At 40.5% G+C, this 17,313-nt stretch overlaps 1 protein-coding gene across 2 annotated transcripts in view; it reads right to left on the minus strand.

Moving 5' to 3' along the window:
* Nucleotides 1–17,313, minus strand: part of TEX2 (testis expressed 2) — a 43,956-nt gene continuing 26,643 nt past the window's right edge. For both annotated transcript variants that reach the window (XM_080356289.1, XM_080356290.1), the window contains exons 5-12: nt 16,034–16,278; nt 13,677–13,826; nt 12,324–12,423; nt 8,350–8,482; nt 4,571–4,693; nt 3,214–3,423; nt 2,896–3,016; nt 1–2,081 (exon numbers count right to left, since the gene is read on the minus strand). In XM_080356289.1, coding sequence (XP_080212415.1) covers nt 1,959–2,081; nt 2,896–3,016; nt 3,214–3,423; nt 4,571–4,693; nt 8,350–8,482; nt 12,324–12,423; nt 13,677–13,826; nt 16,034–16,278 — 1,205 coding nt within the window. In that variant the 3' untranslated portion in view covers nt 1–1,958. The remainder of the gene's footprint in view (nt 2,082–2,895; nt 3,017–3,213; nt 3,424–4,570; nt 4,694–8,349; nt 8,483–12,323; nt 12,424–13,676; nt 13,827–16,033; nt 16,279–17,313) is intronic.

Raw genomic sequence — 17,313 nt, forward strand, 5'->3', positions numbered from 1 at the left:
TGAAGTTTTCAAAACAACTATTAAAAGGTAGTGGCTAAGTACTACACAGAAATAACCAAGTAGTTGTTTGACAGGGGATAAATTTATTTAATAAAACAAAGCAAGCAGATTGTAGCTACCCACAGTTTATGAAGTGCAATATGACAATCTTGTGTAATAAGTCTAAATCTGTTTACACATTAGTGCATCTAGTCCTCTGACTTCAGTTATTGCACATAGAAATTAAATCATATAAAAGACCTGCGTACGAGACATGCAGACTTTATGAAAGGCAAATAATGCCTATATAATCAGAGCAAACCCCAGAATAGACACAGCCTGGAATGGTCAAGGAGGAGTTCAGGTAACAAATATAACCTACTAATATTTTAATTAAAGGTAACCAAAATAGGTGTTCAAATATAGAATTGATTTTAAATATATTAAATGCTAGTTTTCTTTTATGTTTCAGGCAAGGTGCTGTTTAAAAAACCTTCAATATAATAGCTTCATTTAGAGATGGTAAATCATCAAGTTATACATGGAAATTTTGATTTTCATCATATGTGACAACACAACATACAAAAAAGTTCTTAAAAAATTACTCCTAAAAAAAAAAGCAAATCATGTTATAAAAGGAGAGCGAAACTCACCTTCTTTGTAAACTAAAACATTTTCTGACATCAATGAACAGTTGGCAACACTGAGTATCAGAAAAATATTACATGTGTTAAATAGTGGATATGTAGTGTTCAAATATTAAATTTACTGCATACATTTAGTCTTGAATCATTACACCAGATAGAAATAAAAGGCAGTTCCCCCTCCTCCCTTAGTTTTGGCCATTAATTAGCAGAAACAGTCCTCAATTACATCGCGATCAGCTTGAATAACTGCAACGCTTGGGTTCCTATACCACAAAGTCCAAAAAAACAATGCATGGGGGTCAAAATCTTCCAGTCACAGCTGTTTGCACAAACATCAAGTGAGTTGAGGTCTGATTGAGCAGCTGTAACCTGAGAATTTGGCCCCAGGCTTCGTGTGTAAACACAGTGCAATGGAAAAGACTCACAACAAACTGTCCTCTAAGGAAACGCTCGGGTGTGTTCAGTTGTAGCAGGAGGCTCTGTACACAGAAGGCCAAGTACTTCTGGTCATGTGCAGTATTAGACATTTCATGTGTGTGCTCATGTCTTTAGAAACATTCAGAATTAATTATGAACCAAGGTGATTGTACCTCACTATAAGGCGGCTTGCTATGGTTTGGTCTCATGGCTTTACCGACGTTTTTCTCTCCATTTGGAAAAATCTGAGAGTCCCACCTTCACTGATAGTTGTGTGTTTTATGGCTACTTGCTTCCCAAAAAAAGCACAAGTTCTGTATGAAAAAAAGTAATATGTATATACCATATTGAATCACAATATTACCTATACATCCAATTTACATTCTTTTATCCTGAAAGCATTTCATATTTCGATTGCTTGACACAAGCTATTGACTGCAGAAGTGAAAGAACATAAAACAGTTCATTCTACACCTCCAACTGCCTGAGAAAGAAACATATTCTTCCAGTTTTATAAATTCATTCCTTATTTAGGATTTTTTCCATTTGGCATGCAGTTCCTTTTGCTGCCAAACAACTTTTCAACGCTTTAATGCACATTAACAAAGCATGAAAACATAAGCTGAACAAAAGGTGTGTTGATAAGCTCCTTGATCTATTACATTTCGGTTCCTCCTCCCTCCCCCAGAGAACAGGTCATCTCAGCCTCCCCGTTAAAACCCAAAAGTAAATCAACTGCTTAATGGAATGAGACTTCATGTGGCTGAAGTGCACAGAACAACCACCAGGCAAGTGAGCACAAAGGTTTGGATACGGGCGGTCCTTGGGGGCAGAGTGGCACAGGGGTGAGAACTACAGCACAGTTTATAAAACCATGAGAATTAACTTTCGTAATACTGTAAACTGCAAGAGTCTTCACGGCTGATCGGGCGCCTCTGCCACCTGGTCTTTAGGAGGGCACGTGGAGGAGCGGGGATCCATGGCCGAGTGCATTAAAGGAATATAAACATCATCCATGTTTGGCATGACAAAGATTTTCTGTGAAAAGAGAGGCAATTAAGTTACATTCCATATGCCACTTGAAACCTTGGCTTCCTCATTCGTCATTTCCAGATACAAGGTTCCTGCGTCCAGCATTATTTGAGTCGATGGCTGTACTGAAGCCATTTAGCTGTGTTACGGTTGTAGATGAAGCTCAGAAATACAAACTTTGTACTTTCCATTAAATTCCAATAGCACTACAGGAAATGTACCAACTTTTCTGAACTCTGCTGCCTTCTCAGCTTGTGCCCACACACTTTCAAACTACTTATAATGAAATAAGCACATTTGGTCTCTGGTTGATTGTAAAGGCTGGGCTCTGGAATTAATCTGGACAGTCAGCTGTTTTCCTATCCTACAAGTATTTGTAAATTTGTAGGTTTTTTCCCCATTTTGCACGACAGTCAATGCGATTTCTAAAAATTATAATTTTAAAGGAAATACTAACAAGACACCTTACTGCCTCATCAGTTCTTAATTCTAAACAACAGTTTGGCCATCTTGTCATCTAAGAAGACCTAGGATCACGTTATTTAAGTAGCACAAATTCTGACATGGTACCTATTTCAAAGAAACGGCATTTTCAGCTCTAAAATACTGCTGGCAAGAGGTAAACCAGATTTCTAGGTTTTGAGATCATCCCAGAAGTCAGTTTGAGCTGAATTCCTAATAGCCTTTCTTTCCACTGACCAGAGCGGTGGAGGACACCAACTAGTCTTGAATGAAACACGGGACATACAAAATTAAAAACCCCACCACTCTAATTGATGAAAACTACAATTAAGGAAATGAAAATGTAACGGAAACACACCTGAAACTCTTGTTCCAGTTTCCTCTCTATCCAGTCAGTCACATGGACCAGAGTCACTTCTCTCTCACCAAGTTTTGGCCGAGCTTTTAACTCCAGGTAGGGAGGTCTCCGAAAGCCGTACCTTAGGACAGCAGACACAGCAGGTTTTATTATGAACAGAACAGATTTTATTATGTGTGAACTTCTCTTAATAGCAGTTCTCATCTCATTTACAACTAGTTTGTATTGCATCTCTTCCAGAATCCCTTTCAAAAAGGGGAGTTTAACCCCTTTTAGCAGCAGTTCCTTAAGTAACACACACCTGAAACATCACCTTACCATATCCTGTCAGTAGGTGGAGGTGGAATGTTAATTACTAGTGTTCCTCGGCACTCTTGCACTTCAACTGTTAGCAGCAATGGAGTATTGGACACCTCTTCGATTTTCTTCTTAATAAATTCAGTCTCTGTTGCTTTCTGAAAGTATTTTGACTTAGTAATTTTATCCACGATTCTCATGATCTTACTTGTCCGATGTCCTCCAACATACCTTTAGATGGAGAATAGAAAGAGTACATGAAGGTAATTTCCTTGAACCTATTGCTTGCTAAGACACCCATGGATTTCCTCTTAAATCATTACACTTTTTGATATAAAAATTCTAAACAGCAGTTACTCATAAGATTCTATAGGACAGTAATGCAGATTTTTGAAAGGTGTAAGGAAATTCAGTATTTTATTTAAAAATCCTTTGTTCTCTTTAAGGGTTCTTTATATGATCACTGTATTTTTTAAAGATGGAAAAACACATCTATTGGAATAATTCCAACAACTCATCACACAGATTTCAAAAGGTTTGGGGAATAAAACTCTGAGGAGACTCCAATGAGTATTTTCAATATGTCATGGAGCCTTTTGGTATATTCACTGTAAAAATCACTGAGATGTGTTCAGACATAGGAAACATTATTGTCCGAGACATTTCAGTGTTACTACAGATTGCTCATTGCATGACATTGTTTCAGTCAGATGTATAAGGCAAAATAAAACAATCAGGACAGCAGCCAAACGAAGGAATGACATGGCAAAACTGATGCTGGGAAATTCTCTTTCAAATTCTGCAGGGCACGGGAGGGCAGCATTGCACAGCGAGACACACAAAGCCTTCCAGGGGAATACAAAAAGCAAAACAAACCACAAAACCCTGAGCAAGAAGCTGGGCTTGAATAACAGTTGTGTTCTTAGAGAAAAAAACCACATTGGAAATATGGGATCAGCAGGATCAGCGTGGGTATAATGCTGTATATGAACAGGGTGTTTCAAAGTTCACACACAAAATCCTGCCCTTGGCTCAGGCAAAAAGCTGGGGACAGTCCCACAGGTTCTGTGCCCCAAAGACTCTGCTTTCTCTATAACCCCATCGGGATGTCAAAGGGAGCGCTGGACAGGTCACCGTGAAGGGCTGTACGGCGGACGACGCCTCCAGCACAGGAAAGCACTGCAGAGCAGCTTCCTTCCATCTGTACTCACCGCCTGATTGCTGCTCTTTGCTCTAGAAATGGGTGACTTGTGTTTGCTTAATTGCTTGGATATACTCACACGGCAACAATGAGCACGACAGGGCCAGACCAAGCTATCGGTTACACCAAGTCTGGAGCTTGGGAGGGAAGGATTAACCAAGACGGCACACAGCTCACCCTTCTGCTCCTGGAGTCACCTGCTTCTCTCCTGCCAGTTCAGCAGCATCATCCTCTTCCGAAGACCCAGCGCTGGAGGATTCCTCATCGCTGTCTGCAAGACAATACGCCCTTGGCCTGAAACTGAAACAATGCGATTTCCAGGTCAAATGTAATATTCTTAAATAGCTATTCATCATGTACAGCTTTGGCTGACATTACGTGTGTTTCTAGTGGAAACTCTGAAATGTCCCCTTCACTTTTTTTTTTTAATAAACTCCATCTAAAATAACAGAACTGAAGCCAGTCTGCCAGAACGAGCTTCAAAACAGAACATTTGTTTTCTCCAGTGGAACGTAATCCTGCGTAGAAGGGGATGGCAGGGGAATGACTATTCTACATACTCAAATCAAATGTAAAGATTAATTGAGATACATTTAAAAACATCTCTGTTGCTGCTTGTGGCTTCCCATCAAAGTTGAGCAGTACGTAGGCTGGACAAATTTTGTTTGTTTTTAACACACTGACAACAACACGATTTTAAACTGAAAGGTGAGAACATACGATTCTGTCTTGTACTAAAAGCAAACACAACACTCGAACTTAAAACATCATCTACCGACTGAATCCCGGAATCCCTCGGAGACATTAACTGAAGCGCTAACGTATATACCTTATCTTCACAGCACTTTTAACCCAAATCAATAAATTCCATTTTGTCTACTCACACACCTGCAATTTTTGCAACGTGGATGTATCTCCAGCAATAACAACGTGCGCAAAGCGCAAGAGAAGCAGATCTTGGTCACCTGCCTCCCAAAGGAAACACAAGGATCGCACTGGCAGAGCGACGTTGTATCCAACTCATGACTCACCTCACTGTGTGTGGCATCACTTACCAATTTTGAGTAGAAAAAAGGCAATTTTATTAACAACTCATCTACCATAACCCTGGGAAGTAATATTTCTTAGATGTTTTGCAGAGATACTTTTGTCCCGTACAAATTGAGGCTATAATCTCCCTTTAGTATCTTTGCTGGAAATACTCCTTTTGCTACTATATTTATAGGGAAATTGACCTCCAGGCTTGTGAATTTTTCAGCTACACAGCGAATGATGTTTACAGGATTTAACGTCTTGTTTCGTTTTCTGAAAAGAACCCAAGAGGCAATAAGGCAAAGAATGTAATGGGGAAAAGAGGGAATAAGGCAAAGAATGTCATGGGGAGAAGAGGGGAAATAATAAAGTAACAGAATCAAACAAGTGCTGCTCTTAGGGTACAAAATATCACATAGTAGTAACTAATTCCTAGACTTCAACTATGGAAGAATTTATGTACACAATCACAGGAAAACTTCAAGTCTTTTAAACTGATTAAAATTAGGGAAGGATGCAGGGAATATACTTCATTACTAACAAATCTTTACCAAATGCAAGAGCTTGAAATGGTTATACAAAAGCCTCAAAAGCACATGGGTTTAGCTCTAGGGACTACAATATTCTACAGCTCCTGGGACATGGCGCCACGGCCTCTCCACACTGAAGAGTTCGCTACCCAGGCTATAAAATCAGAATCATAAACTTCTTCTTCTTACCCAGAGATGCACTTTGTACCTGCGGAGGAGTGAAATGGCACAGCAAACCAAACCTCCTCCCGGAGGACTCAGGGACACGGCTCATGTCACTGGTCCCGAACAGCAATGCTGGGGCTGTTTCTCAGAGACAAGTTCAGGTTTTTAGGTCAAACTCCATATTTTCTGCCTGGCTGTGACCCCACTTTACTTTCCTGCGCGTATCACCCAGTTCAAAGCATCTCCAGCGCGTTTTCGAGGCTCTCCAAGGTGTCACCTTCTTACAAGACGGTGTTTTATTCGCCAATGTGACGGGGCCCTCCAAAGTGCCTCCACCAGCACCCTCTGGCTCAGGCCACGAGACTTCCTCACATTACACAAAGCAACAATAAATAAGCTTGAGTGCGATTTCAGGGGATCTCTGCATACAATGGACCATTTATACGGCACAAACCTTGGCAGAAAAACACTCTGTAGCTACAGTATTGTTCCTGAGCAGATTGCACAATATTTTATGAATTGCCGTTTGTCGATTTGTTTGGCACAACACAGCAAAAAGGGGTGAGAAACTGCGACAACTTCGGGTTAGCCTGTCTGCATTCTCCAGTATGGCAGAACCTGCTACTGCTTTTTATTTTATAAAACTGGCAATTAAATTATTTTCTGCCCTTTTTGAGAGCTGCATTTTCCTGAGTGCACACACGAGAGCATTATCAAGCTGTCTAACAGCACACCTCATTCTTATTTCAAACGGTAACCCAGCAGAACAGCAGAATGGACTGAAACACTGAACCATTTGTCTCGCTTTGCACTGATGGTGCCCAGGAACAGTTAAAACTCAGGGCTGGTTTCCTCACCCTCCTCTTGCTGGATGAGTAGATGCTTTTCTTACATGAGTTTGTGGCTACAGCTTCTCAAGAAGCTGTTTGTTCCGGGCTCTTGAGGGATAAAAATGAGCATAAGCAACCACCATGCATCACTTACAGACCATTCGATTGTGGATGCAAGCGCATGCAGAATGGTTTGATTTGTCACAGCAACTGTCAACTGATAATTAAAAAACCCAGTGAAATTAACACAATGGAAAGCATAGATGAGAATCACACTGTTCCATACGTCAAGTCTTTGTGTTTATCATATCCATTGCATTTAAGGGGGGGGAAAAAAAGACAACCAAGCAACCAAAAATGTCTCGTTTAAACCAGAATACGTTAGACTGCTCTGCATGTAAAGCTGGCACAGTACCTGGCCCTGAGCATCTGAAACATCGCAGCCCTGTGCAGGGAGCAATACAGTTAATGCTTGTACCTTCAAGTAATTGGTTGCTTAGCTACAGACATTTACATTTGCGTTGCTGGGGGCCTATTGCTCAGCTAGAACCAAGCTGATTCTTAAATATGAAATCAATGCATTCACTCATTATTTCTGAAGCTGTTCTTGCACTGGGCAGATAAAAATACACAATGAAAATCCTAAAGGCATGGAGAAGAAAAGCAAGAATTTGATTTGTATAGACATTTCCTTCTCTATCCCCCATGTTTTGGGTGGACAAGATTAAAGGGATTTTTCAAAATTCACACCTACCAATTACACTGATGTAAATTCAGGAATATTCATTTCAAGCAGTGACAACGAGAGTCCAGGTCAATTTTAAACCCTCTGCATTTCTACCAGTGTATGAGCTCATTCAGCCATTAGTTTTTTCACATCTATTTTCTTGTCACGACTGCAGTGTAATATAGTGCTGCTCTACATACTGCTTCAAGGTATCTCAGAATAAATGGTCAGAGCAACACCATGAGAATATAAAGGATCTAGTAGCTTCATTCTGAGAGGCCACAACATTTTATTCATATCTAAACAAACAGCCAGATTTGGATAATATTTCCACGATTTGCTGGCAGTGGTTGCACACTAAATCGGAGACCACCGACTTTTGTGAGGTGGCAGGTTTCCGACATACAATGAGAATGAGCACTCCGGAGCTCACGGGGTGCGGATTCCAGGGGTGTCACTCACCAGGTTAATCCAAATGGACAGATGGATGAAATTCAAACAATATCAGAAAAACGAGAGGGAAAGCACAAACACAAGTTAGATCAGCCCCAGTATGTGTGTTTTCTAATTAGTTCATCTATAGGCATTTCACTTGGACTGCATATATACAAGGAAAATGTCACCTTTTCACCATGAAAGCCCTCGCTTGATTCTACCATTGCAATATCTTACCCTTCTTTGCCAATTTCTCCAACTTTAAGTGCTTCACCAAGTGGCTCTTTACCCAATTTGGTCAAGTTCATCTTGGTCTCTAGGGTCATTAGAAAAGATCCATTGTAGGACATTTCCAAATCAATCCAAAGTCCTGAAATGAACAACAGCAAAAAAAAAGTTACTTCAAGAACACTCAGAATCATTCATTTTAGTGTCAAGCCAAAACTTGTTTTGAAAAAGTTTATACATCACACATTTTCCAAAGAGAAAAGCTACTTTTTCATCAACCAATTATGTCATTAATTCACAAATAATTAAAAGGTTATCAAAGCAAGTTTTCTGTTCACATTAAGCTCATAGAACAAAGCTGAATGTTCAGCTATGAATCAAAGCCACACTGAAAGACAGATCCGTGAGCACAGCCAACGAGCTTAAAAAAGAAGTGTGATTTACGCACAACTAAACTGCTTAAGAGATCTGAACCAAGATAAATAAAATAGAATACAATCAGGGATTCACTTCAAAACTGTTTATAGTACTGCTCCAAGCCGAACAGTAATGGGGACACTTCTATATTACTTTGTGCAAAATGAAGCAAAACTCGAAATCCCAGAGCACTATCACTTGTCACACATCACAACCTGTGGCCTCTCTTGCTTTTGACAATGGTGCATCCCAGTACAAAAAGGTTCAATAACTCCGCTATAGAAATTCTTCTTATGACTTGCAGCGAACAGGGTCATTACTTAGAACAATTCTAGATGCGTCGTATTGTTAAATCCTATTGTCTGGGCAGACTATTCGCTTATTGCAATCACCAACAGAATTGTTTTGGGAATAACTGCAAGATTAGGTTCTGCCTCTTAAGTGGCACCCTGCGGTGTCACAGATTAGAAAAAGCTGGAAGGTATTTGTGATCCAGAGATCAGAAATCAGATTCCACTAAGCACAGATTATGCACATTCCTTTTGCAGACACAATATGCCCTCCCAGTGTCTGCCACATCAGCCACTCATGCCTTCTACTTCTGTTTACTTATTCAGAAGCAATTGATGGTAACAGCTCTTTGGGTTTGATTCACCTAGAAAAGACACACTTTCTCAGTTAAAAACCAACTGGTTTCTTCCCTGCAAAAACATGAGAAGAATGTCATTGTCCCAATCCCACTCACTTATATTAACAGAAATACACGCAGCTACTGGAGCCCAGGTCATTGACACGCTACGAGATAACAAGCTGGAAGCTGGACTGAGGGCAAACTGCTTCTTTACTAACCCAAATTATTCTTTTTCCACCATACAATTTTTCTAATACTGTTCTAAAACAAAACACAAGAACTCAAACACAAGCTTATAAAGGTTTTTTCCTCTTTACGGTAATAAAGCAGCAGTAAAATCCTCAGAAAGAAGAGAAGAGCTAAGCAGACCTTTTGGACAACCAGCAAGTCAGCGCGTTTCAAACGTCAGCGCTGTTTTAACAGCAGATCAAATTAAGCAAAGGATGAGAGGGAAAGTTCCTTTTGGGCAGAAAACATTCATATGCATTTTCCAGAGGGAAAACGGGAGGTAGGGGAGGGAGAATACGCAAAGAATTGGGCAGATGGTACCATTCATTCAGCTGTCTGGTCCCCAAGCCTTGACAGAAGTACAGTAAATGCTACAGCATATGCTCTCACCCAAACAGCACTGTATTAACAGCAACAAGCTTTTTTCCCCTAACATTGTCTGTTAACAAATCTATTTACTCAGAGGAGCGCTATAACAAAAAAACATTTCTTCATAATCAAGCACTGGTAAAAACGTATGGATGGAACAACGTACATCACAATGAGTAACTGCGTTCTAAAACCTCACAAAAAGCCACCTCAAACAACAAACTGTCTCAAGCACTGTAAAAAAAAACCCTTAAAAGTTCCTGCTCCAGCAGGGGGACTGGACTAGATGATCTTTTGAGGTCCCTTCCAATCCCAAACATACTGTGATACTGTGATACTGTGTTGATTTCAGGTACTGGCCTAAAGCTGTAGGATTCTTTTTCCATGTTTGGTTTATTCCTGGGTCTTTCTTACTTACCAACAAATACATTTATCCCTATGAAAACAAGCAATTCTAATAATCACTCCCGTGTTTACATCCTTTTAAGTACAAGAGCAAAACAAATTATTTTAGTAATGGTTCAATGGTAGCCCTCGAAAACTCATCTACCAAGAGCTCACATGTCACTCAACGATATGAAAGAAGTTACAAGGATTAATTCTGCCATACATGTTTGCGCATCACAGTTTAATGGAACAAGAAACTGAAGGAGTTGATTGTTCTCAGCGCTGCTGGTAACTCAGTGTTGAGCAGTCTCCTATATCCCACCTCATGACTCACAAGTACAGTCGTGGGTTACAACTAAAGTTACGAGAGCAGAGAAAGAAATCCAAAAGGTGTTTAACTCTAGGCAAAGGGAAACACCGACAAGAGCCCCAAAGCTACGCTCTTTTGAAGCAAAACCACTTGGCAAGCATCATGCATGTAAAGATTTTTAAAAGCTTTTCGCTTTGTTTTCTGTAACTCAATAACATTGCTGGTAGTGGTGGAGCCACTTGGCTGCTGGGAACAGCGGGGGCCGGTGGAGATCCCGCATGACAAGAAGCAGCAATGTGGTTTAGTTCCTCGAATTGCACGAGCTTATTCCCTCTATTCAGTTTTTATTTCTCTTAAAAGATAGTTTTTGTTCCTCAGCAACACAATTTCCTCTTTTCAAACAGGCTTTGTTTATAAAACTCAGTGGAAAACGTGCTTTCAAGAGAGTAAAGTACCCAGTGTTTTCCCCAAAGAGTTGCAAGACTCAAGTGAGATAAGGGCAAAAAATAGCATTTGGATACAACAGGCAATATTAGTTTACATGTTATGTACGTCCAAGAGAATTTTAATCATTCCGCAGAGCCTGTTCTGCTCACACTTTTACAAGGGCAAGGTTAGAGTTTACGAACCTTCTCACACTCTTAGTCAGTGATTTGAGTGGCACAACTTTTAATATTAGTGAAAAAGGTGGTTTTTTATTTCCTCCTAAATTTCATGCATCTGCTGTTCTTGCAAAGGTCTGATGATACTGTTATCTGAGTTAGAGAAGTGTAGTAAGAGTGGCAGATGAATGCGTCTTACATCAAAACCACAGTTAAATAATCCTTAAAAAGATCAGGACCAAACTACATAATATGAGCAAAATGAAGACTAAAATGCTTCTAAGCAGAAACTGGCTCATTAGCTAACGACGTACCGCTGAATTCTATCAAAGTTCCCCATCCTGGGGAACCACTGTTGGTTAACCATGAAGAATAGGGAGCCAAACTACAATCTTGAAGAGACAATAGGAGAAGAGAAGGAGAAGAGAAGGAGAAGAGAAGGAGAAGAGAAGGAGAAGAGAAGGAGAAGAGAAGGAGAAGAGAAGGAGAAGAGAAGGAGAAGAGAAGGAGAAGAGAAGGAGAAGAGAAGGAGAAGAGAAGGAGAAGAGAAGGAGAAGAGAAGGAGAAGAGAAGAGAAGAAGAGAAGGAGAAGAGAAGAGAACACCCCTCAAACTCAGCACCCGCTGCACTTTCCATGTCCTCACGCTCCAAGATACAACATGAACACAATAATCTGTTCCTCCTTTAGAAACGCTGTGCAAGGAGAGCTAGTGAACATTGATCCTGGTATGATTTTCAGCTAGTTACCTGTTCATATTTGTTGTTATTGTTCTAAATACGCTACTGAGACTTGCAGAAGTTTGGCTCATTGCTGGCCAGTAAATTAATTAAATTCCTATCATCTCAATACCAGCTTATTGGTTTTAGCACCATCTAGAAATGATTTTGATATCTTCATCTAAGAATTGAAAGAGCAGTTTAAACCAAAAGTAAGTTGTTTGCCACGCAATCCAAAGCTGCACCGCAACAGGCTCTCCAAGGAAATATTTCCCTTTAGACCAATTAGAAACTTCTCCACGTTGAGTTACATGTATTTTACCTCTGTGATCAACAGCGGGTTTGAAGGCTTGAAGGATCTTGGGCACTGCTATCCCCATGTCAAGCTCAGTTAGAGTCAGCTCATTCATGAAGTACGGCAACTAAAAGAACAGAGTGTGAAAATCAAACCCATGATATGGAACTAAACATCATTGTTTCCTGAGAGAAGAAAGGTCATTAAACTTAAGGAATGGACTGAGCTGAAAAGCCACCATTGAAAGAACACAAACACAGTTAGATAAATTTCTTCCAGTTCTAGGATTTTGCAGTTATCTGTTTCAAAATTATATTTTAGGGAGAAATTCAGCATCTGAACTTGGAATGCTTTTAAAACTACGCGGAGTTCAGATGCTGATCTTAAACCCCCAGCACCCTTTTTAGTCGAAGTCTGTAAAAAGCTTGAGAATGAAGTGTAAATCCTGTTTTACTGTGAATAAAAATCAAAGACTCCTTTGAGTTTTAAATTCAGTCACATATTTTATAGAAACACAGTGATTCGGTATCTATTTACCGTAATTGATAAAAGTTCTGTTTCCTGTGAACAGATGGTGCTTTAACCTTATCTAAAACACATCTATCCCCCATTCCCAGTCTTTCCACTTGAACTGCTTCCAAGGCGCTGTTTGGGTACCCTGCTGTCACAACTGCGGAGACAGGCAGAGCAGAACTAGGTTACTGCTTATTTCCCAAAGCACAAGCAACACTATCTCACAGCTGGTGCTGGCAGCTCAATTCCAGAGCTTTTGTCAGCAAGACCACATCCTCCTTTGCCTTTAGGAACAGGCAAACTCCTCCCCAAACATCAGGAGCTGCACAGCCCTGTGATTAACTGCTGCTGTTCAGAAGTCACAGAATGCAAAGGGAAGACCCAGAAGTCATTCCATCCCTTCACTCCTGAGCTCATGCCCTTGATGCACAATTACATCCCACCACCGGCAGGCAGCTCTTTCCTGATTCACACCCACCGACCTCTCCTGCCCGCTGGGCAAGTCTGAAGTTAACAGGGGCATATTAGAATTGTGGTTCTCCAGTCTCCTCCGTCTTAGGGGCAATCTACTGTTTCCCCAAGCAGATTTCATACCTGACAAGCAGTTTTCTCTAAAGCAAATACAGTAATACAAGTGCACAGACATAAACAGTTCATGCAGCTGTAGTTCATTTGAAACTGAAGCTACGAAGTTAACATCCTACTGCAAAGTGGTTAGCGAAGCTGAACTGGAGCTCTGCACCACATTTACTTATCTTTTACATGTAAGTGTGAAATAACTGTTTCTTTCACTGTTTTAAAACTCAAAGACTATGTGTTTGTTTTCCTCCATAAGGCATGCACAGCACACATCTCCAGATTAGTTACCTTTATTTTGCTGAGTTTCATTTGGATCTTCTTTGACACTAGATCAGACCAATACTTTTCTCCTAAAAAATCCCAAAATATTCTTCCAAGCAAAGCATTCACCCAGGCCTCCTGTTCCTCTTCTTCAGCTTCCACATGGGCATCTGGCAACTGAAAACACAGAGCAGGTTATTCAGCTCTGTAAATTCTATAAAGTAAGCTGCCCTGACATGAGCTTGCTTGTCATCATCCTGACATGCAACAGAGTGAATGAGGCTGCAGAGATACAGATTCAGCTCTGACAATGAGATGAGAAAGCTGTGTGTAATTTAACCTCTGGCAGAAAAAGCAGATAAGCCCAGAGTGGGCAGACAGAAATGGGTCTGTAATAGAGACACTCTCCTCACAACACGATCTAGAAGAACAGCTACTCTATTCTGTTTTACCAAAAAATAGGGAAACAAGATTCAACTGTACATCTTTAAATTCAGTTCAGAAACATCACAAATAGATGATAAACAAATGCAGTACAGGGAAAACACATCCTTCCTTCCAGGGTTTGTATATGGGATTGAGGAAACCACATTGTTCCTTCTCTGCATTAAAGGCTTTGTTTACAGTGCAAGAGGATTACGTCTTGGTTTACTTGAGAACCATTTCAAAACACTTGGAGATATATGTTCAGATGTCTCATCACTGACTCATGCTATCATATATTGCATTAAAACACGTTAGTCCAGGCAGAACTCCTGAAGCCAGCAGAACAGCAGCGCTTTCTAAGGGCGGGCGGGTAGATCCACAGCCCTGAGCCCCATTTCTGGCCGCGCTGCTCCCCACGGCCGCAGCCCCACGCCGGTCGCTGGGGCAGCGGCTCCGCTGTGACGCAGGTTCCCTGCCGGCACGGTTCAGCTATTTATAGAATGATTCCCGACACGTGCCAGATTCAGCAGCGAATGCATCGCTGCTTCAGGGCTTGTCGGGAGCTAGAACAGCTTTTTTCCTGCGGGAACACAAGATGTGTTTATTCATATGCTTCACCATGGCCTCCTACTCCTTTCTGGACATCGTATGAAAGTCTGACAGCAAAGATGCATGACATAAACTACATCTTTTAAATGAATGGTGATTGTGGTTAGTGCTAAGGATTGATTTATTAAGAGTGTCATACTTTATGCCAAGGTTCTGTTTATTAAGAGGGATTCAAATGCAGTCCAAGAGGCCCAAGAATTAGAGCTATAGATGTTGTTCACTAACACACTGCTACATACTTGACAATACAAACACATCAGCCATTTACCAAACATTTAAAAATGAAAAACCATCTATCCATGGCTTATGTCTTTTGAACAAGACTGTTCAAATCAACCTGTAGTCTATACAAGAGCCAATTCCATTTCTGTCCTAGTTACCCCAAGCAGCAGGAACACTGCAGTACAACCTGCCCCCCAGCAAAGCCACAGCCAGAGGACCATCAGACACACTCACCCTACGAAAATTGAGATCAATTTTACTACCAAGTACTAAAAAAATCCACTTAAATTGTTTCAACAAGCCAGGACCTCAAAAATGTGCTTTTGTTTCAATCTACTTTAGAATATACACAGAAAAAATTATCTTTTTACTACTATTGGGAAGTAGCAGTTTGTGGAATTTCATTTGATTTGTTTGGGTTTTGTTTGTTTTAATCTTAAGCATAAAATATAGGTTCTTTTTGGACCAATGTTTAGGACACATCTGGGCATTCCTAATGAAGAAAATCTACAGCCATGTTGCCTTCAGCTGTACAATCTGTTAGGTACAAGACACTGCCAAAGCCAGAAAAAAACACAGATGTTCTTGGGAGATAAGAAATGAGAAGAAACTGTGGTGAAGGGGGGAACTGGCAAGCCTGAAAACCCACACTGGCTTGAGAAAAAGTTTAACTTATAGTTAAAGAAATTAATTTTCCTTTCTACATAACTCATTTTGAAAGCAGTACTCAACAAGATAAAATATATCACCACCTGTGGTGCATATTTGAGGTGGAAAGTATGTGGGAAACTGCAGCGGGTCTGTGGAATCCTTGACAGAAAATATGAGAGTAGAGATCAGCCTTGAGATATTAAGATTTACCCTTGAGAAGGATGGGAGTAAAGGAGTATCCGGAGAGAGGAGAGATGTACCCGTGAGAGAGAAGGGGATAGAAGAATAACATGGATGATAGAAAAATTAACCAATGATATATTAGTGCTGTAACTTGTAACCAATAGTGAAAAGACACATGAACTGGTAGAATTGCATAAAAATGCACTTGTAGCAATAAATGGCATCTATTACTTTCATCTTGAAAGAACTTGGTCCATGTCGTTTGTCCGTCTCAACCGCGACAAAAGTATTACCTTTTTCACAGCTGTAGGGCTGCTGTCTGCACTGAGGACAGGGCTACCCGAAGGGCTTTTCTTTTCGTGTGGAACACACTTTGCCATGTAAATACTGTAGTCCAGAAGCATTTTCTGCCGCACGTTGCCAGCCAGGTCCTTGTGCTTCGGCTGGGACGCGATCTCCTCCGCGCTCCCCTTGCTGCTGCTGCGGCTGTGCGTGAGCCCGGGCTGGCCATCGGCTCTGCCCAGCGCCGGCAACGTCCCTAAATCCAAAGCAATAACACCCGTTTAACAGAAAAGGAACCTGACAGTCCAACAGCAGAGCGTATGAACAAACACGTAACGGAACAAAATTAGCTCGTGGGTTTAATTTATTCTGAAAAAAGACCGTTCAGAGCAGCGCTTTCTCATTTTGAAGGGTAAAAGTCAATTCCGCTGCTGTGTGCTTAGGTGGTCCTACACCCAAATTAGTCAATATTTGGTATGATTCAGTGCTCAGCAGCATGTGTGACTGGAAAACTCAGCTGATCAATAGCATATTTAAATACGGACACTCACATATGTACAACATATGGCAGAATCCCAAGAGCCCTGCTAGGGAATGACTAAAATAAAAGTCAGGTGATTCAAATGTACCTATAACCACACTTTAAAATAAAAAAAAATTAATTATAGACTGTTGCAACTAAAAGGACTGTCAAAAGCACGAAACCATTAGAATTTTAATTAGCCATTAATTTTGCATTTGCATTTCAAGAAGTTATGTGCCAGAAATAATGATGTTAACCAATCTTTAATCAGGGAATAGATAAAGACGGAAAAGCATGAGTCATTCAGATTTAAAATTATATCAGAGCATGTTTTTAAATTAATATTTCAAACATTGATCAATACTGTAGAGTAACACGTTTGTTGGTAACAGGACTTATTCAAACACAAAAATGTGTTTGCTGTGGCATTAACCCAGGAGGAAGCGCTTTAGTCTTTACAAGAGACTGAAGTGGAAGGAAGGACAGAGGAGGAAGAACATGTAGTAAGAGCACTGAGTCAAACACTGCAAATACTGACATTAGTTCCAGCAGTACAGAGAGGAGAAAAAAGGACTGAACAAAAATGACAGGAGTTGTTACAGTCACTGAAAACTAGTGTATTCACATAAACCAGTCTAAAAATAGTAAGAATAGTTGAGGGCATACAGCCAAGAGAGGAAAAGGCAGGGTGGGAAGGTGGGAATGTGAGGCCAAGATAAGGAGCAGAAGAGTGTCTTTACTATTATTTGTCTGTAAAGATCACTATGG

Source organism: Nesoenas mayeri (assembly GCF_963082525.1).
Source record: "Nesoenas mayeri genome assembly, chromosome: 19".
In the NCBI taxonomy this organism is placed as follows: domain Eukaryota; kingdom Metazoa; phylum Chordata; class Aves; order Columbiformes; family Columbidae; genus Nesoenas; species Nesoenas mayeri.